This window comes from Neoarius graeffei, chromosome 27 (genome assembly GCF_027579695.1).
Source record: "Neoarius graeffei isolate fNeoGra1 chromosome 27, fNeoGra1.pri, whole genome shotgun sequence".
Lineage (NCBI taxonomy): Eukaryota > Metazoa > Chordata > Actinopteri > Siluriformes > Ariidae > Neoarius > Neoarius graeffei.
The window spans coordinates 24,146,572-24,164,771 of record NC_083595.1 but is presented as its reverse complement, the minus strand read 5'-3'; the positions used below and the strand labels follow the sequence as shown (position 1 = coordinate 24,164,771).

The window sequence follows — 18,200 nt, the reverse complement described above, 5'->3', positions numbered from 1 at the left end:
GCGTGTCAAACAAAGTCTGGCTGATGGTTGATTTCTCAGACCAAAGCGTCATAGCCGCATTGAGGACTGTGGTCCCATTGACTCGCACGTCACCTGATAGGATAGGGCAGTACATAGCTGAGGTTGAGTTACTCAGTGTTGGGTCAAAATTTATTATATGTAGATTATGATCAGAATATGAATCAGAATCAGTAGGTTAAATCAGGATATATGTAGGTGTATATGTAAGTTTAGTGAAATAGTGATTCTTAGCTTATTCTGTGTTAAGATTTAGTTTGAAATGACCTTAGGTCCGGCTGGACATTGTTTGGGAACATTTTGTTTATGAATGTGTATTTTTGAATAGAGACGTGTCTGAAGGTCTGTTTTAGTGTCAGATCGACTCATACCACACTCAGAAATAGTAGAATTAAAGTTCATGATTATGCTTATTCATTCAGTTGAATCTTAGGTCATGGCTTCATAAAGGCTATGAAATACACTGAAATATATTGAAATATACTATGGTAATGATTAATATTAGTTTTATAGATCCCGTAATTAATGAATACATTCCGTGATTAATGTTAGTTTCATAGTTCTAGATTAGTTTCATAATGACATTATAATTAAGATCTCATGATTCTAAGGATTTTTAGTTTAAGAGCATTAACCTAATTTAGTTATAAGTTTAATCCTGTTAGTGGTTTAATTGTTCTCTCTCTCTTAGACATATTCTCATTGTACTTGTGGTTAAGTTGTTCTTTTTTTTTTATGTTTATTCTCTTATAACATTCATTATTAAGAGCTGATTGTTATTTGTTAATTACTTATGTTGATGGAATCAAGATAATCAAGATGTAATTTACTGACTGACCACACATTCATGTGTTAAGAATTATTCATGTTAATCATTAAGAATTAGTACGATCCTTTCTGTGCAAACTAGTGTTTTTTGACCTTCTTCGTAGGCAAACATTAAACATTATCTATGTTTATACATTCCAAACTATTCCACGAAGAATCAGACATAACATCTATCTGTACCTTATTGTCAGCAAAAATATATTATATTATTATGATTGATTCAAGATCATTACACACTTCTACATAGACACACACACATAGACACACACACACGAAGACAAAACATAAACACAGCAACACTATAAGACATTCCCACAAATGTTTTCATTCAGACGAAGCGAGCGAATAAACTGGCATGTGAACAACCCACACGTGTTCTCCTGTCTGTTTCTGAGCGATTCGTCTCCTTGTCTCCTTGTCTCCTTCGGGCCCGAAGGGAAGGCATTCACGAAGGAATCCAGGGTCTCTTTCTGGGTGAACCCAACAATTTGGTGTCAGAAGTGCGATACTGCCAACCAGGTGAGTAAATTTAATTTTAATTTATAATTTGATTGGTTATTGATTGGTTGACCGCCTGGTTGGTAGTAATTTCAAAAATAGAGACCCAGTAAATTCAGGTAAACCTCGTGTGGAGGCACGGGACGTAAGGACCCTCGTAGACTGAAGATTAGATTAGACCTTTATTTATTTTAGACTCTTGTTTACGGGACGAGACGGGGCTAGTAGAGCCACGGGATTGGGCTGGTAAACCTCGTAATATTTGTTTACGGGACGGTAAGCCTCGTGAAGACACTTCAAGGGGGAGAACTGTCACGAGAAGAGCGCGCTTTTAATCTTTGATTCCTTCGTGCGGCCATGGGGGGTAGTTGTGGTAGTAAAGAGGTACTCAGACCCGATTCTGAAGACACTCCACGGGATTGGATGAATCGATGTGATTTGGGATTCTATACTGCTCCTTGGCTGGACCTTCTAGCCGATTGGTCTACGAAACAATTTCAGTCTCGGTTAATTTATCCTCGTGCAGGGACTTTTAGACCAGAGTATCTAATTTCGGCACACAAACAGATATATGAAGGATTTGGCAACCCAGAATGGGATTATGATTACATGACCAAAGGTTATTTAGAGTGGATTAGAATGAAGCCAATTTGGGATCATTTTCAGAAAATTAAAGAGACGAAAGAACAAAAGAATTCAATACCACATCCCAAGCGCAATGCAGAGGTGCAACCTGCTTTATTTAGATCCCTAGCCTCTGCTCCTCCGCTGATAGAGGAAACAAGAAACATTCCAAACATTCCTGTAGATACACCGGCGAACGCTTCATGTCCCGCTGATAACGTTCCTAGCGTATCTCATAACACAGGCGCTAGAAGGAAAACTGTAATGAGCAGAAGAAACGAGACAAACGAATCTCATACGGATTCTGACGATGAAATAAACACAGCTTGTGTGTGGGCGCGAAGAGGAAAGGGATTTAAGATCTATCCGCCTTCAGCATCAGAATTAAAAGACATTATCAAGCTATTGCCTTCGATAAACAACCCAGTCAATTTCGTAGACATGCTCGTAAGAATGTGCAGGCACAAACAAATGGTTGGTGCAGATTATCGCCTTCTCATGCATGCTGTTCTCGGTGATAAATATGATGAAGATGCATTGCTAGCAGCCGTCCCTTGTCTGAAACCGGAGAATGACGATTATGCTGTTACGGAGGTTAAAGAAGAAGAAAATGGTCAGACTACGACCAAACAGGTAATGAGGTTTTACTGGAAAGATATTGATAGAGCTATGAGAGAATTAAGGGAACAATTGACGCGTTATCTGCTCTCACGAAGACAGGCTAGCCGTGATCTTTCACAGGTTACTAATTGTAAACAGGAGAAGGCTGAACTCACTTCCAAGTTTTTGACACGCTTTAGCGAGACATGGACTTGTTTGGGAAATATGCCACTGAACCAGCAGCAAAGCAATCCTCTCTTTATCTCGACATTTCTGAATAATTGTCGTCCTGATGTGCAGAAGGTGTTGAAACATCATTTGAGTGACCGGAGTAATATGATAGTGAGAGCTCTAGGGGAGAAGATTAGAATTTTGGAGGGAGATGATCTTTTGGATACTAAGCAGGTGGCTTGTCTTTCCGTTGCTAGTGGTTACTCACAACAGAATTGGGGTGATCCACAAGGACGGGCGGGGAATAAGGGATTCCCCAGTGATAGATTGTGCTATTATTGTGGTAAAGAAGGACATTGGAAGCGCGAGTGTAGAAAGAAACGGATAGATGAGGATAGGGCACGTCAAAGAGCTGCTTCTGCTTCTTCTTCTAATCTTCAGCGTGGTGTGTCTTTTCCTTCTCCTCCCCCTCCTTCTCCTGCTTTGCCTACTGCAAGCGTAGGCCCATATCGAGCATAGAGCTGCCTACAGAGCTGTGACCCCATGATGTTACATTGTTCTTTCGACTCTTATCTAGCTAGTGATTTGCCTGTTGTAGAATTGGTTGTGGATGGAAAGGTGCTCCCTTTCTTAATTGACACTGGTGCTACAATGTCCTCGGTGGGAAAGTCATATGAGGGTCCGATGTCTAACAAAACCGTTCGCTCTGTGGGAATTGATGGGGTCCCTTTTCCTTCCCCTTGCACTCCTCCGTTACTGGTAACCTGTCCCGCTGACCCAGCACTTCGTAAACATCACTCTTTTGTGTTGATGTCACAGTGTCCTTTTAACTTAATGGGACGGGATCTAATGAGCCTGTTACATTTATCCATTTCGTTTCAGGGATCCAAGATGACAATTTGCACTCCTGACTCGCTGCCTCCTGCTTTATCTTATCTTTCTTCACATGTGACTGTGCCAAATATCCCTGCTGTTTGCATGACTTCTGTAAACTCTGTTATTCCCTCTGCTGACCCTTCTACGGCTTTGGCTGAAATTCCCTCCTCTCTTTGGGCTGAACAGAAGGATGAGGTAGACCTGGTTAATTGTGTTCCTTATGAAGCTAAGCTGAAACATCTGCTCCCTGTTTATGTTAACCAGTATCCTCTCTCTGAGGATAAAGTCAAAGGGATCGATGTCATCCTACGGTCTCTCCTTGAACAAGGCGTGGTGAGAGAGTGTATCAGCCCGTATAATACACCTGTCAACCCCGTGCCCAAGCCAGACGGTACCTGGCGTTTTACGCAGGACTTGCGTAAGATTAATGAACTAATTGTTCCTGTAGCACCTATTGTACCTGACGTTTCCTCTGTAATATCACAAGTTCCTGCTGATCATTGCTGTTTCTCCGTCATTGATCTCTGCTCTGCTTTTTTCAGCGTTCCGGTTGGAGAAAACACACAGCCTTTGTTTGCGTTCACGCACAGACGGAAGCAGTATACTTGGACACGCCTACCACAAGGTTTTATTGATTCTCCAGCTGTGTTTTCAGCTGTAATTCGTAACGCACTTTGTGACCTCTCCCTCCCCCAGGGCTCTGTGATCCTGACCTACGCCAATGATCTTCTGATATCTGCTGAGTCCCCAGAAATCTGCCAAGCCGCATCATTGCACCTGCTCCAACATCTGGCGAAAAAGGGTTTCAAGGTTTCCAGAACCAAGCTCCAGTTCTGCAAAGACACTGTTAAGTATCTGGGCTTTGAACTTTCACAAGGTTGTCGTAAGCTGTCAGCTGATCGGGTGCAGGCGATTCTAGACACGAAACGCCCTGCCACTAAGCATGCCCTCATGTCTTTTCTGGGTCTTATCAATTACTGCAGACAATGGATCCCTGACTGCTCCTCCTATGACAAGATTCTCCGTGCTGCAATCTCTCCTCAAGACCCACAGCGACATCCTTTGACCTGGACTGACACTATGATTAATGCTTATCACTCCCTCAAAAGCGCTCTCTGCTCCGCCCCAGCTCTGGGTTTACCTGACTACTCCAAGCCCTTTCATCTCTACTCCTGTGAACAGCAAGGTACGGCGTCTGGTGTTTTGGCTCAGGAGCATGGAGGGGGGATTCGTCCGTGTGCGTTCTTATCTAAAACATTAGACACTGTTGCTCAAGGCTTGCCTGCGTGTCTAAGAGCTGTCGCCGCCTGTGCTATGATGGTTTCAGATGCAGAGAAATTGGTTTTGTCTCACCCACTGATCTTGCACTCGTCACATCAAGTTAAACAGGTATTGCAAAATTTGCAAACTCAACATATGACTGCACAGCGACGCTCCGGATATGAAACCATTCTCCTTTCTACTGATAATCTCGAAATTCGAACCGCATCCTCTAATACTGTAGGTCACGCTCTCGCACGCCTTCTTAACTCTCAGGACGACACCTTAGAGGACACTGATCATGACTGTCTATCTGAAATCTTGCATACTACCAGTATCAGGCCTGATCTTTCCTCCAGCCCTCTGGAGACTGGGGAAGTAATCTTTGTTGATGGCTCTTGTTCTAAACCTTCAGATAATGTTTTCCTCTGTGGCTATTCTGTGTGTTCCCTGCCTGACATTGTACATGAGGCCTATGCTCTCCCGTTCTCTTCCGCTCAGGCAGCCGAATTGTATGCACTAATGCGTGCCTGTATACTCAGGGAAGAAAGGAAAGAGGCATGGTTTTCCAAAGAATTATGGCCACTAGGGGGAATCGCGATGTCGGGTGTTTTGACACCAGACTCGGTGTGCAAAGACATGAACTGAAGTTCATCGGAAATTTGGTTTCCCGTGGCGCTTGGTTGGTCGGTGTCTACACTAATCTCATCGCAACGGGCTTGTGCATGTTTTGTGGGATCCAATGGCTGTGGGGTCGTGATTTGGGCCCACAATTGACTGCGACGACAATCAGTGAGTGGCGCCAACCTGTTGAGTAGGTCTTGGCCAATCAGTAGTTTTTCCGTACCCACAGAGCAGATGTAAATGGCATCTATGATTGACATGCCTTGGAATGTGGGTTCCAACCATGCCATTTGTGTTACTGGGGCTTTGTTTTGCGTGAAGCTGACTAAGTTTATGTTGCAGGGCTTGGTTGGGATTGGGTCACCTTGTGAGAGCCGTGTCTGAGAGATGGTGGCGAAGACTTTAGCGCACATGAGAGGTGCGTTTTGTGTGTTTGCCTTCACCACCAAGGGGGGCTCTACATCCTGACCATTGCCTGCTGTTTCACAGGGATCTCCTCCCCATTTCACGAGATATACTCGTGGTCCCTGGCCTAGTCATGCCAGCAGGTAGCCTCTGTCATCTTTCTTGGGCTCTTTAGTTTATCTGTTGAGGGGTCTGACCTCTTCTGTAACAGCCCTTTAATCTTAGCCAACTGGGCTTTCAAAGAATCCAGCTCTGAGCGGAACTCACCAGGTTGGTCTGAGTCACTGTATTGGTCACCTCTACCCCTACGTGTAGAGCTATGGTCGGAGCGCTCCTGCTGTCTCTGGCCAGAGCGGGGATGACGATCTTGCTGCCAACCGCCTTGTTTCTTATGACCCTTTTCATATGACGAGCGGTTGCTATGGTCACTGTGACCTTGCCCTTGGTCTCTCCTGGCCTTACCTTGCTGATTTTTCCACTCACCCTGGTGATGGCTCGGCACAGGGCAGTTCAGACTGGGATTTCTCCAGGTGGGTCCCCCTTTTGGAGCTTCACCTCCTTCTAAGGCTAGCAGGGGCCTGTCTGCACCCTGGAGACTAAGGACCCTGGGTTCATCATTGTTCCTGTCTGTGGTTTTGACAGTGGTCTCCCAGGTCATTTGGGCTAGTTGCCTAGTTTCCCTCATCGAGTAGAAACCTTGTCGACACGTCAGTGTGACTTGAGTCTGCACGCTTGGGTGGAGGTTATGTAAGAAGAGGGATTTGAAGCCTCTATCTTCTTCCAAGCCTGGTGCGCTACTACCCTGGAAATAGGCAGTACGTAGCTATCTGTAATATTCATGAGGCGCCTCAAACCGTTTGTTTAATTTGTATTGCACACAATGTCGCGGAGGTTTCATCCATGTACGGCGCATATTCTTCCCTCATGTAATTGCGAAGTTTCAAATAGCTATCGCGAACGTCAGGGGGTAGCGTCTCTAAAAAGGCACGAACGCTGCTACTGGAGGTCTTCCAGATCAGTTTAAGTTTCTCTCGCATTGTGGCTTTCGGCAGGTCCATCAGGCATTGGTCAATTTCTCGCAAATAATCATTTACATTTGTTCTTTTATTATCAGGATCAAATCGCTCAACATCTTTGGCAAGTAGGTCAATTTGCCGTATGCGAAAGGCTTGGTGCCTGTCCTTGTGTGGCCTCCTTCGCTCTCCTGAGTACTCACTATCTGAGCTACTCTGGTATCGCTCCTATTTCGCACGAGATTCGTAGTCTGATTCATCCGAAGATGGATCAGGGATACTGTAGTGCACTGACCTGGGTGTGCTATGGGGCTGGGCTCGGGATAAGCACAGTATGGCTCCACCCTGGCTAAGTGACGAAGGAGTTGTGTAGCGAGTCGATGGAGTTTGGCGGGATGTCTGGTCCTTGACCAGGTAATCCACGGTGTCCGACTCGGACGCCTCTTCCCGCTCTGAGCTTCGGCGCATTGCTGGAGGTCTTTCACGCCCCTCGCGCCCTTCTTGGGGGGTCTGCTCCTTGGCAGCCCTCTTAGCAGCCTTTTTGGCTTTCTCTAGCCTTTTGGCGCAATCACCAAGGGAGTTTTTCAAGAGCTCACACTCCCTATATAAATCATTGTTATCGGCTGCCAGCTCGGCGTTGCTGGTGGTCAGCCTTTCAGCCTCTCCGTGGAGGTATCTGATTTCTAAATCAGTATCCCGGAAGTGTAACAGGAATAGCCTACCTAGTGCCTCTTGGACACTAATAGTTGTTCTTTTTGGATCTCTCATATGTTTTATTGAGTTATCTATGTTAATTTGGCATTCACCCCTACTCATGTTCCTAATGTTTGCTCTTTCGGAGGCAGAGCAGTGAATGAGGTCTGCGATGACATCAAAGAGAGACACGTCTTGAGCGTAGTCTTCAGCCTCTGAGACATGAGGGGATGCCATTTTACTTAGGTTGGATATTGGGTAATTAATTAATCAATGAGTTAATTAATTAATTATTATTAATTAATATTAACTACATAATTTATTAATCAATTAATAAAGTTTGTTTTTGTTTGGAAATGCTATCTCTTATCCTAAGTTAAGAATAGGTTATTAGTATTTTGTGATATGGTTATCACACTACTGTTAACCGTTTAACATACCTGGGGGTATACCTTGGCAGTTGCTTAATCAAACTGATAATTTATCTGTTGCTGCAACAATATTCCAGAAGTCAACAAACCAATCGCCTCACACGGGGCACCAATAAATATGTGGGTGCTATTGGTCTTAAATGATCAGTCTCATTAATACCATTAATTTTGGTGTTTAATAATAAATTACCAAACAGCTAAATTATGGTGTATTCCAAATTGTTATGATCACTACTGATGCAGCAATAATGTATTACTTACCGGATTACCTAGACACTACAGCCAATAGCACACTGAAGGCAATTTGGAGTTCTTTGAGATTGTGTGACTTCCAGTATATAGTAGCAACACAGACATAGATTCAATTAATTTGTTAAACTATTATAACAATGATATTAAATGGATAATAGCATATATATACATACATACACACACAAGCATAAACGGTGAGGTAATACATTGTGTGTGTGTGAGAGTGATTGGAGATCTTATCTAAGGTATGTGTTTGTGTGTATGAGAGGGAGGGTGTGTGTGTGTGTGTTAGGGGAGGTGAGAATCACCTCGTGGTCTCTTGAGACAAAGGAATTAGCCGTGGTGGCTAACCCACTCCCTATAACATTACCAAATTCCCTGAAATCTTGATGAGGTCAGAATATGTGTAATAATGAAATTAAGGAATGTTAGTAAGGATAGAGGAAAGCATGCAAAACATATCTTTTTGAAACAATGGAGAGAGAGCAATTGTAGAACCACAAGATAAGTATGCACAATTAAACAGTTTCTGAGTTTAAATTCACACTACTTCATAAAGCTAATTCCTAAGACTAATTTGCCCAAATGCCAGCCTTACTTCCAGTAATCGATATCTCGATGCGGGATGCAGAGATTTCCCGGAGTTCCGCGGAGTTTCACAGAGCTCGCAGAGGCTTCTGTAACAAGCAGAGAATTCTTGATCCGACATTTTGTCGTTTGTGAGGAAAAGTCTCTGACGATAATGTGCACAGCGATTAAGTCAGAAGGAATCCGGTCGCTTCTAACTTTTAATTAACTACTTGGGCAGCAGTCGTAATGTTACTTATCATAAACATAAAACCGGTTGTAACTCAGTATGAGTGAGACGGCGCAACTTAAGTATTCTTTTACCGTGGCCAGAGGTAAATACGAAAGCGTGCGGAGTTTCTTTTGCTTGCAAGAAAGATGTCTTGATCTCGGATGTTCTGATGAGCAGGGTGTCTCTTTGTGTCTGCATGACGCGACGGTCCGCGACGAGAGAGGAAGAATGGAAGTTGACTGAGTCACTTATGGCTTCAGGGAGGATGTGACGTAGGTAATCCCGCCCAGGCGTGATGTAGGTCATCGCGGAAGTTGGTTGATGGGATTTGTAGTTCCAGACGGGATGGTGACTGTACCTACAGCATGTAACGGTAAAAAAAATTACCAATAAATCCTGTGTCAAATACTTCCATCCATCCATTATCTGTAGCAGCTTATCCTGTTCTACAGGGTCGCAGGAAAGCTGGAGTCTATCCCAGCTGACTATGGGTGAGAGGTGGGGTACACCCTGGACAAGTCACCAGGTTATCGCAGGGCTGACACAGAGACAAACAACCATTCACACTCACGGTCAATTTAGAGCCCCCAATTAACCTAACCTGCATGTCTTTGGACTGTGGAGGAAACTGGAGCACCCGAAGAAAACCCACACAGACACAGGGAGAACATGCAAACTCCACACAGAAAGGCCCTTGCCGGCCGCTGGGCTCAAACCCAGGATCTTCTTGCTGTGAGGCAACAGTGCTAACCACTACACTACCTTGCCGCCCGTGTCAAATACTTAGGCATGGAATTAGACCAGTCTCTTAGTGGTAGCCATATAGCTGACAATATTATACATAATGCCAACACCAAACTCAAGTTTCTGTATAGGCAGGCCAGGAACCCCTATAAGGTAATCAAGAAACTTTTAACATCAGCTCTTATCCAATGTTATTTTGACTATGCCAGCTCCACTTGGTACTCTGGCCTTACCAAGAATGATAAGAATTGTCTTCAGGTTACACAAAATAAAATTATTCACTTCATTTTTAGCGCCTCCTCCATGACTCCTATAGGATATACTGAGTTCAAACAGGTCAACATGTTGCCAATCCATCTCCAAGTCAAACAGTTAAAACTAAATCACATCCACAACATGTTATATGGTAATGCTCCAAGATATCTCGCATCTTCTATAAGTATTCGGACTGCCCGCCATAATACCTGTTCAGGTCCCATGTCCTTTTGTGTTCCCTCTGTTAAGTCACTTGGCCATTCTTCATTTAGGTATACCGTGTCCACTGCCTGGAACGAACTACCAAGTCAGTTGCAGTCCATAAATGTTTTACATATTTTTAAATCCAATGTCAAGAATTTTTTATTTGATCAATTTTATCAGCATTCACAAAATCATTTTATTATGTCCTAGTTAACCTTCTAGTTCATGACAGATTTTATTCTGTATACCTCCTGGACACCTTTTTTTTTTCCCCTTCCCTCCTTTGTTTATAGCCCCTTTTTTGGCACTTGATGTACTTGGACCACAATGGAAATAAGTGTTTACACTTTATTGTGCTATCCATGTATTTTAATGTGCACTATACTTGTATTTTGTACATAATTTTACTAAATAAACTCATCATCATCAAGGAACCATTTTCATACATGAATTAACCACCACAGAGTCCCAACCTTAACTTCATTGAAAGTGTTTGGAGATGTGCTGAAGAAGACCTTACAGAGTGGGTTGACACTCCTGTCATGAAAACAAAATTTCAGTGAAAATCTAATGTAACTCTGGATGGAAATAAATGTTCTGATGTTGAATAAGGTTGTCGAAACAATGCCACAGCGAATGGCACCATAACCAAAGTTAAAGGCAGTCCAACAAAATACTGTATTAGTGTTTGTTTGGTTTTTTTGCCAGGCAGTGTAATATGATGGCATTTTACCAAGATTCTGTCACAGGTGGTAGTCTGTCTATTACAGATCTTAGGGTTAATTTGTCTTAAAATCAAACAATGATGCAAATATGTTATAAGGATGTGAAGCTTGTGCTTGTTTTTCTGCCCTCAGGGGGCAGCAGAGAACAATGTTTGCCCTCTCCAGTGGCCACTGATTTTTATATGACGTTGCTGTACATGCTATACCGGTACATCACTAGCCCATACTGTGTTCCTGTAGCTGAATGTTAGTTCAGATGTTCTCTGTAATCTACAAGAAGGCCAGCCATCAAGCAAATGAAGTCTAGTATTTTAAATGCACTGTGTTGTATAGAGTACTAAGAGGAAAAAATGGACTCCATTCTATTTTGGTTTTGTTTGATAATGTGTTCTTGTGTATAGATTTTGCATTACAGTGTGACTGAATGAGAACAGCCAAGTCTGTGCAACATAAGTAGGTCAGAGGAATTCAGTGCTGCTCTGATCTCGGATATGAAGTTCATATGAAATGCTGCTGTCTGATCTGAGTGTCATTTTCTGAGCTTAAATGCAAACATGCAATTTACCACTGCTATGTGAATTACTTCTAAGTGCTGATTCAAAGATTCAATGCTACTGTCTGATCTGAGTGCATATTCAGTACTATGGTTTGATCTGAATGCTATTTGATACTGATCTCTCACCTGTCATACTTAGTACCACTGTCTGATCCAAGATCTGTAAATTATATTCAATGTTTTTGTCTAACCTTTGTCATTTTCAGTATTGTTTGACCTGAGAACTGAGCTTTGGTTTTTAACTCAAACAAGGCACAACTTGACTCAAAAGGGTTGTTTCCAAGACAGCATGGTTTGTCTCTAGGATACTTAGATTCTTTTGTTGAGAAAACAAACACAAAGAAAACCTCATTTCGTAATGACAAGCAAAACTAAAAACTAAAAATATGATTAACATATTACATTTTACAAAAACAATTATGTATTTGTATTTTTATAAATTATCAGTTTAAATGTATTCATGTTTTTGCCATTGCACAGAAACATTTTCAAGCTTTCTCTGCAATGAAAAGGATTTGAAGAGTGGGGACTCTGCAAAGGGTGGCATGGTGGTGTAGTGGTTAGCACTGTCGCGTCACAGCAAGGTCCTGGGTTCGAGCCCAGCGGCAGGCGAGGGCCTTTCTGTGTGGAGTTTGCATGTTCTCCCCGTGTCTGCGTGGGTTTCCTCCGGGTGCTCCAGTTTCCTCCACAGTCCAAAAACATGCAGATTAGGTTAATTGGTGGCTCTAAATTGACCGTGAGTGTGAATGGTTGTTTGTCTCTGTGTCAGCCCTGCGATAACCTGGTGACTTGTCCAGGGTGTACCCCACCTCTTGGCCACAGTCAGCTGGGATAGACTCCAGCTTTCCTGCGACCCTGTAGAACAGGATAAGTGGCTACAGATGATGGATGGACTCTGTGAAGGTGATTTCACAGACCTCTGACGTCAATGTGCATGCACGCATGGATGCGCGCGCACACACGCACACACACACACAAAGTCATATATTAGGGCTGTGGGAGTGTCAGTGACAGACTCATCTTTACTGAGTATAGCTCATCATTTCTCAAAGCCCTCCCTCTTTCCTACCTCCCCTGTTTCTTTCCTTCTCCCTCTCTGTTCTCGCTCTCTGCTACCATCTGCTTGCCTGAACACATATCATACAGCAGACGGTGCATCACACACATATTCATGCACACGTGGTACTCCATCATTCCGTCTGTACTTGTATCTCTTTTCTCTCCTCTAACATTAATCATTTCTTCTCTTGCCACTCTCATTATGAAAGCGCAGGATTGAAAAAGGAGACGTCCTCCCTCTGCTGTCTTTTTTCTTGCCTCATTTTTGGTAGATCAGGACTGAAGGATGTTCATGTCAGTGACAGCAGTTCTTGGAGCGACCCTGGGAACTGTGTCTGGAGCACTCACACTCTGTGGCCTGTCACTGCTCTGCAAGAACTGCAAGAAGAGCAAATTTGAGAAGGATGACAACACCGACTCTGAGAGAGCAAAAGCCAGCATCTTACACACACTCACACAGGTAAGAAGTATAAATATACAATACATGAGAACATGCTTATAGAAACAGAAGTATGGAAACATTCACTCAACACATGAAAGTGCAGAATTTGGTTTATTGGCCAGATAAGCTTTTCAGAGACATAACAAGATAGACTGAGCTAAATACAAACATACATCTGGTTGCATAAGACGGTAAACAAATCCGTTAGTTTCAAAATCCTGAAATCCTATATCAAACTTCCTGAGTTGCTCAGACTGATCAATGCTTTATCTAAAGTGTCTGAGAAAGTGTCTTCTGATCAATTTCACTTCTCATATCTCGTTTGCTAGATGACTCAGTAAGCTATGTATCACTTGCACTCCAAATAGTTGAAAGAGGACATCAGGAGACAGGATTATTTTCAGAACAACTAATTGATTCTTAATTAAATATCTGCAGTGTTGAATTGCCTGTGACTCTACAGTAATTAGATCTATTAACAGCATGCATTGGCTTCATTATAGAATAATGCTTGCTATTTATAGATTTATGGCCATTGGTCTCCACAGACAGTGTTGGCTGTTTGTTGTAATGAAGGCTGTAAATAGAAGTTATAATCATTTCAGATAGGACTGAAAATATTATTTGGCTGTACATCAAAGGTTTAAGTAACACACAAGATGCTTTGTCGTTACTCTGAGGCATATTCTGGGTTCTCTCTATCTTTTCTAGTAATTTCTGTCTGTTCACAGCTGTTTTCCTACTGTGGAGAGGTTTCTCTCTGTCCCACTTGAATTGGCTCTTAGTGTTGGATGGGCACAAATGATACATTCATTCTTTGTTTTTGTTTGTTTGTTTAGTTTAGTTAAAGGTTTTTAGATACCTAAAAGGGTTGTACCTTGTTGGGGAAACACCCTGTTACGCACAAAGTATAAATATGGTTTGTTTTCATAAGAGTGATGGTATATCTGTCATAGTTTTAGTGCTACACTTGAAAGGAAAATATTTTATCTTAACTGTTTTAGGTATCTTAAATATGGCAAACTCTTTGGTCAAAGGCTCTACACAGAACCTTTAGCTAAATATTTTTATGGGTGTGTCATTTTTTAGTAGACACATCAAAAAGCTATCATTCATTCATCTTAAATATAATCTCAATATCAAACCGCCAACACTAAGCCTCTACTTCTAATAGCTAATAAGCTTGGAGAAACATGTAATGGGATCTTTGACCATTCCTTTATGCATAACATTTGAAGATGTTCTTGCAAGCATTTCTGCATTGATTTGGTTGAAAGTTAATATTTAATGGTTAATATTTAACTGAAAAATTCTTGATGAATTTCAGATGCCACATTTTGTCTCGAGTTCTCAGGCCAGGCTTCTTTCTTGGAATATTCCGAAACAGCTTGTTGTTATAGCCGTGGTATTATCTGACTTGTGCAGGCCAACAAAATATGATATCTCTTGTGTTGAAAGCTCTTTGCAACCCTCCCGTACATTTTAACTGATAACGGAATTTTATAGTACCATTTCTGTGAGTTCAATAGTGCTGAAATCATCCTTACAGTTGAATATGAAGGACACTTAATAGCTGAATTATGAAGGACACTTACTTTCTAAATTTTTTTGTTAATTTTCTGGAAATATGTCAAACATTTTACTGCTTGCTTTGAGTCATGAAGCCTGCCACAATTTTAAAAACCCTGGCCAATTGTGCTAGATTGTCCTGCTTTTCAAAAACCTCAGACACAGGAGATGTTTTGTAATAAATCTTGAATATTTTTCCAGATTATTAGTTTGTTCTTTTAGGAGGCCATTTATTTAAAACAAACAAACAAACAAACAAACAAACAAACAAACAAACAACAACAAAAAAACATTGGTTCCCTATTATTCCATATTTGTGTGTGTGTGTGTGTGTAAATATGAATCAGATGAGTCTATAATTAGACCACCTGGCCTGGCTTTGCCTTGAATTAGTCAACTGGTGCTACAACAATTAGTCCATCTGTTAGATCCCCTACCTCACACCTCTCCACTGCTGCAGAAATCATCCCTAAACCTCCTCCACACACACATTCTTGCTCAGTACTTACTCATACCTTATAAATCTGCATTCATATGCAATCATCACACACCTTGCTACCTACTCTCACATGCATCACTAATTTGATCTAGGGACTGTTTCTGAGTCTGTCTTAGTGTTGAGACTGTCAATGTATAGTCACGACTCATACATATGCCTGTGTGAGCATGTTTTCAGTCATGCACATACAGATTAAATGATTTAATTCCCTTTTAAAATGGCCATTACAGTGTGCATTATGAATATTAATTCCCATCCAACAGTCGCAAATGTTCTTTGGGACGGACATTGAATGTGAAGATGTATTCACAGGGAGATGAAGAGAGGAAGAACAGAGAATTTTTTTTTAGTCAGGTGAAAAATATTCAGTGGCTTGTCTCTATATAATGAAGAGATCTGATAAAATCAGGAACAAGTGCTGAACAGTACTGAGATTCTTAAAATGTGTCCATCTAGCACAATAAACAGCCCTTTGACTTGTTACTATTCTATGACAGATGGTATGAAAGATTCCTTATAGAACCCTTTAGGAAATCCAGAACTATTAACCATCCAAAAGGTTTTGGATGAATAGATCTTTATTGCTGGTATTAAGTAGAGATAAAAACAAATTGGAGAGTTTATCATAATATGGAAAATAGTTATTGAATTTATTGTGGCAAAAACAAAAAATAGATAAAGAATCATGGCCTGATTTAGGTTTACGGTATTTAGGGAGCCAAGAAAGGTTTTTATGGAACAAAGAATTCTCTGTGACATTGGCTCTAAAGAGCATCTGGCATCTTTATAATAAAGTGCATTAAAATATTAACAATTGAAAAAAAATATTGGGCTCTCAAAATCTTGTGCAAGATTAGATAAACTTTTTATATTAATATTCCAGGCAAAATTAGAAAATAGATTAAATGGATATCCATCCATCCATCTATCTTCGACTGCTTATCTGGATCCGGGTCACGGGGATAGCAGCCTTAGCAGAGCAGCCCAAACTTCCCTCTCCCTGGCCACCTCCACCAGCTCTTCCGGGGGAATGCCGAAGCGTTTCCAGGCCAGCTGAGAGATGTAATCTCTCCAGCGTGTCCTGGGTCTGCTCCGGGGTCTCCTCCTGGTGGGGCATGCCCAGAGAACCTCCCTTGGGAGGCATCCAGGGGGCATCCTAACAAGGTGCCCAAACCACCTCAACTCACTCCTTTGAATATGGAGGAGCAGCGGTTCTACTCGGAGTCTCTCCTGAATGACCAAGCTTCTCACCCCGTCTCTAAGGGAGAGCCCAGCCACCCTATGGAGAAAACTCATTTCAACTGCTTGTATCCACAATCTCATTCTTTTGGTCACTACCCACAGCTCATGACCATAGGTGAGAGTGGAAATGTAGATGGACCAGTAAATTGAGAGCTTTGCCTTTTGGCTCAGCTCTCTCTTTACCACAACAGACTGGTTTAGCATCCACATCACTGCTGACGCTGCCCCGATCCTTCTGTCCAACTCCTGCTCTCCTTTACCCTCATTCATGAACAAAACCCAAAGATACTTGAACTCCTCCGCTTTAGGTAACAACTCCCCCCGACCCAAAGTAGGCACTCCACCCATTTCTGGCTGAGCGCCATGGCCACGGACTTGGAGGTGCTGATCCTCATCCCAGCCACTTTGCACTCAGCTGCAAACCATCCCAGCACATGCTGTAAGTCACAGCTTGATGAAGCTAGCAGGATCATATCAACCACAAAAAGCAGAGACGTGACCCTGATGCCACGAAATCAGACACCCTCTGCCCCTTGGCTGCGCCAAGAAATTCTGTCCATAAAAGTTATGAACAGAACCGGTGACAAAGGGCAGCCCTGGTGGAGTCCCACATGCACCGGGAATGAGTCCGACTTACTGCCGGCAATGCGAACCAAACTCCTGCTCCAGTCATACAGTGTCCAAATGGCCCGCAGTAGTGGGCCCTGAACCCCATACTCCCAAAGCACCCCCCACAGGGAACCACGAGGGACATGGTCGTAAGCCTTCTCCAGGTCCACAAAGCACATGTAGACCAGTTGGGCAAACTCCCATGCACCCTTGCAAGGGTAAAGAGCTGGTCCAGTGTTCCACAACCAGGACAAAAACCACATTGTTCCTCCTGAATCCGAGGTTCGACTATCGACCAGACTCTCCTCTCCAGAACCCCAGCATAGGCTTTCCCAGGGAGGCTGAGAAGTGTGATCCCCCTGTAGTTGGAACAGTTTTTTAAAAAGGGGGACCACCACCCCAGACTAACAATCCAGAGGCACTGTCCCCAACCTCCACGCAATGTTGAAGAGGCGTGCCAGCCAAGACAGCCCAACAACATCCAGTGCCTTCAGGAACTCAGGACAAATCTCATCCACCCCTGGAGCCCAGCCACGGAGGAGCTTTTTAACCACCTCGGCAACCTCAGTGCCTGTGATGGGCGAATCCTCCCAAGCACCCTCAGACTCTGCATCCTCCTCGGACAACCTGAAGGTGGAACTGAGGAGATATTCAAAGTATTCCTTCCACCGCCAGACAATGTCCCGAGTTGAGGTCAACAGCACTCCATCCTCACTGTAAACAGTAGGGACAGAGCACTGCTTCCCCTTCCTGAGTTGCCGGACGGTTTGCCAGAATCTCTTCAAGGCTGACCAAAAGTCACTTTCCATGGCCTCACTGAACTCCTTCCACATCAGAATTTTTGCTTCAGTGACTGCCAGAACTGCGTTCCACTTGGCCCATCGGTATCTGTCAGCTGCCTCTGGAGACCCACAGGTTAACCAAGCCAGATAGGACTCCTTCTTCAGCTTGATGGCTCCCCTCACCGCAGGTGTCCACCACCGGGTTCGGGGATTGCTGCCACGACAGGCACCAACAACCTTGCAGCCGCAGCTCTGCATGGCCACCTCAGCAATGGAGGTGCGGAACATGGTCCACTCAGACTCAATATTCCCATTCTCCCCCAGTATGCCGTTGAAATTCTGCCAGAGGTGGCAGTTGAAGATCTGATGGACGGGAGCCTCCACCAGACATTCCCAGCATACCCTCACTACATGTTTGGGCC

General features: G+C 43.1%; 1 protein-coding gene across 1 annotated transcript in view; it reads left to right on the top strand.

Annotated features, from left to right (window-relative positions):
- syt13 (synaptotagmin XIII) overlaps window positions 1-18,200 on the top strand; it is a 119,341-nt gene that overhangs the window by 21,137 nt on the left and 80,004 nt on the right. Inside the window, exon 2 of the mRNA XM_060911344.1 lies at window positions 12,908-13,095. Coding sequence (XP_060767327.1) covers window positions 12,922-13,095 — 174 coding nt within the window. The 5' untranslated portion in view covers window positions 12,908-12,921. The remainder of the gene's footprint in view (window positions 1-12,907; window positions 13,096-18,200) is intronic.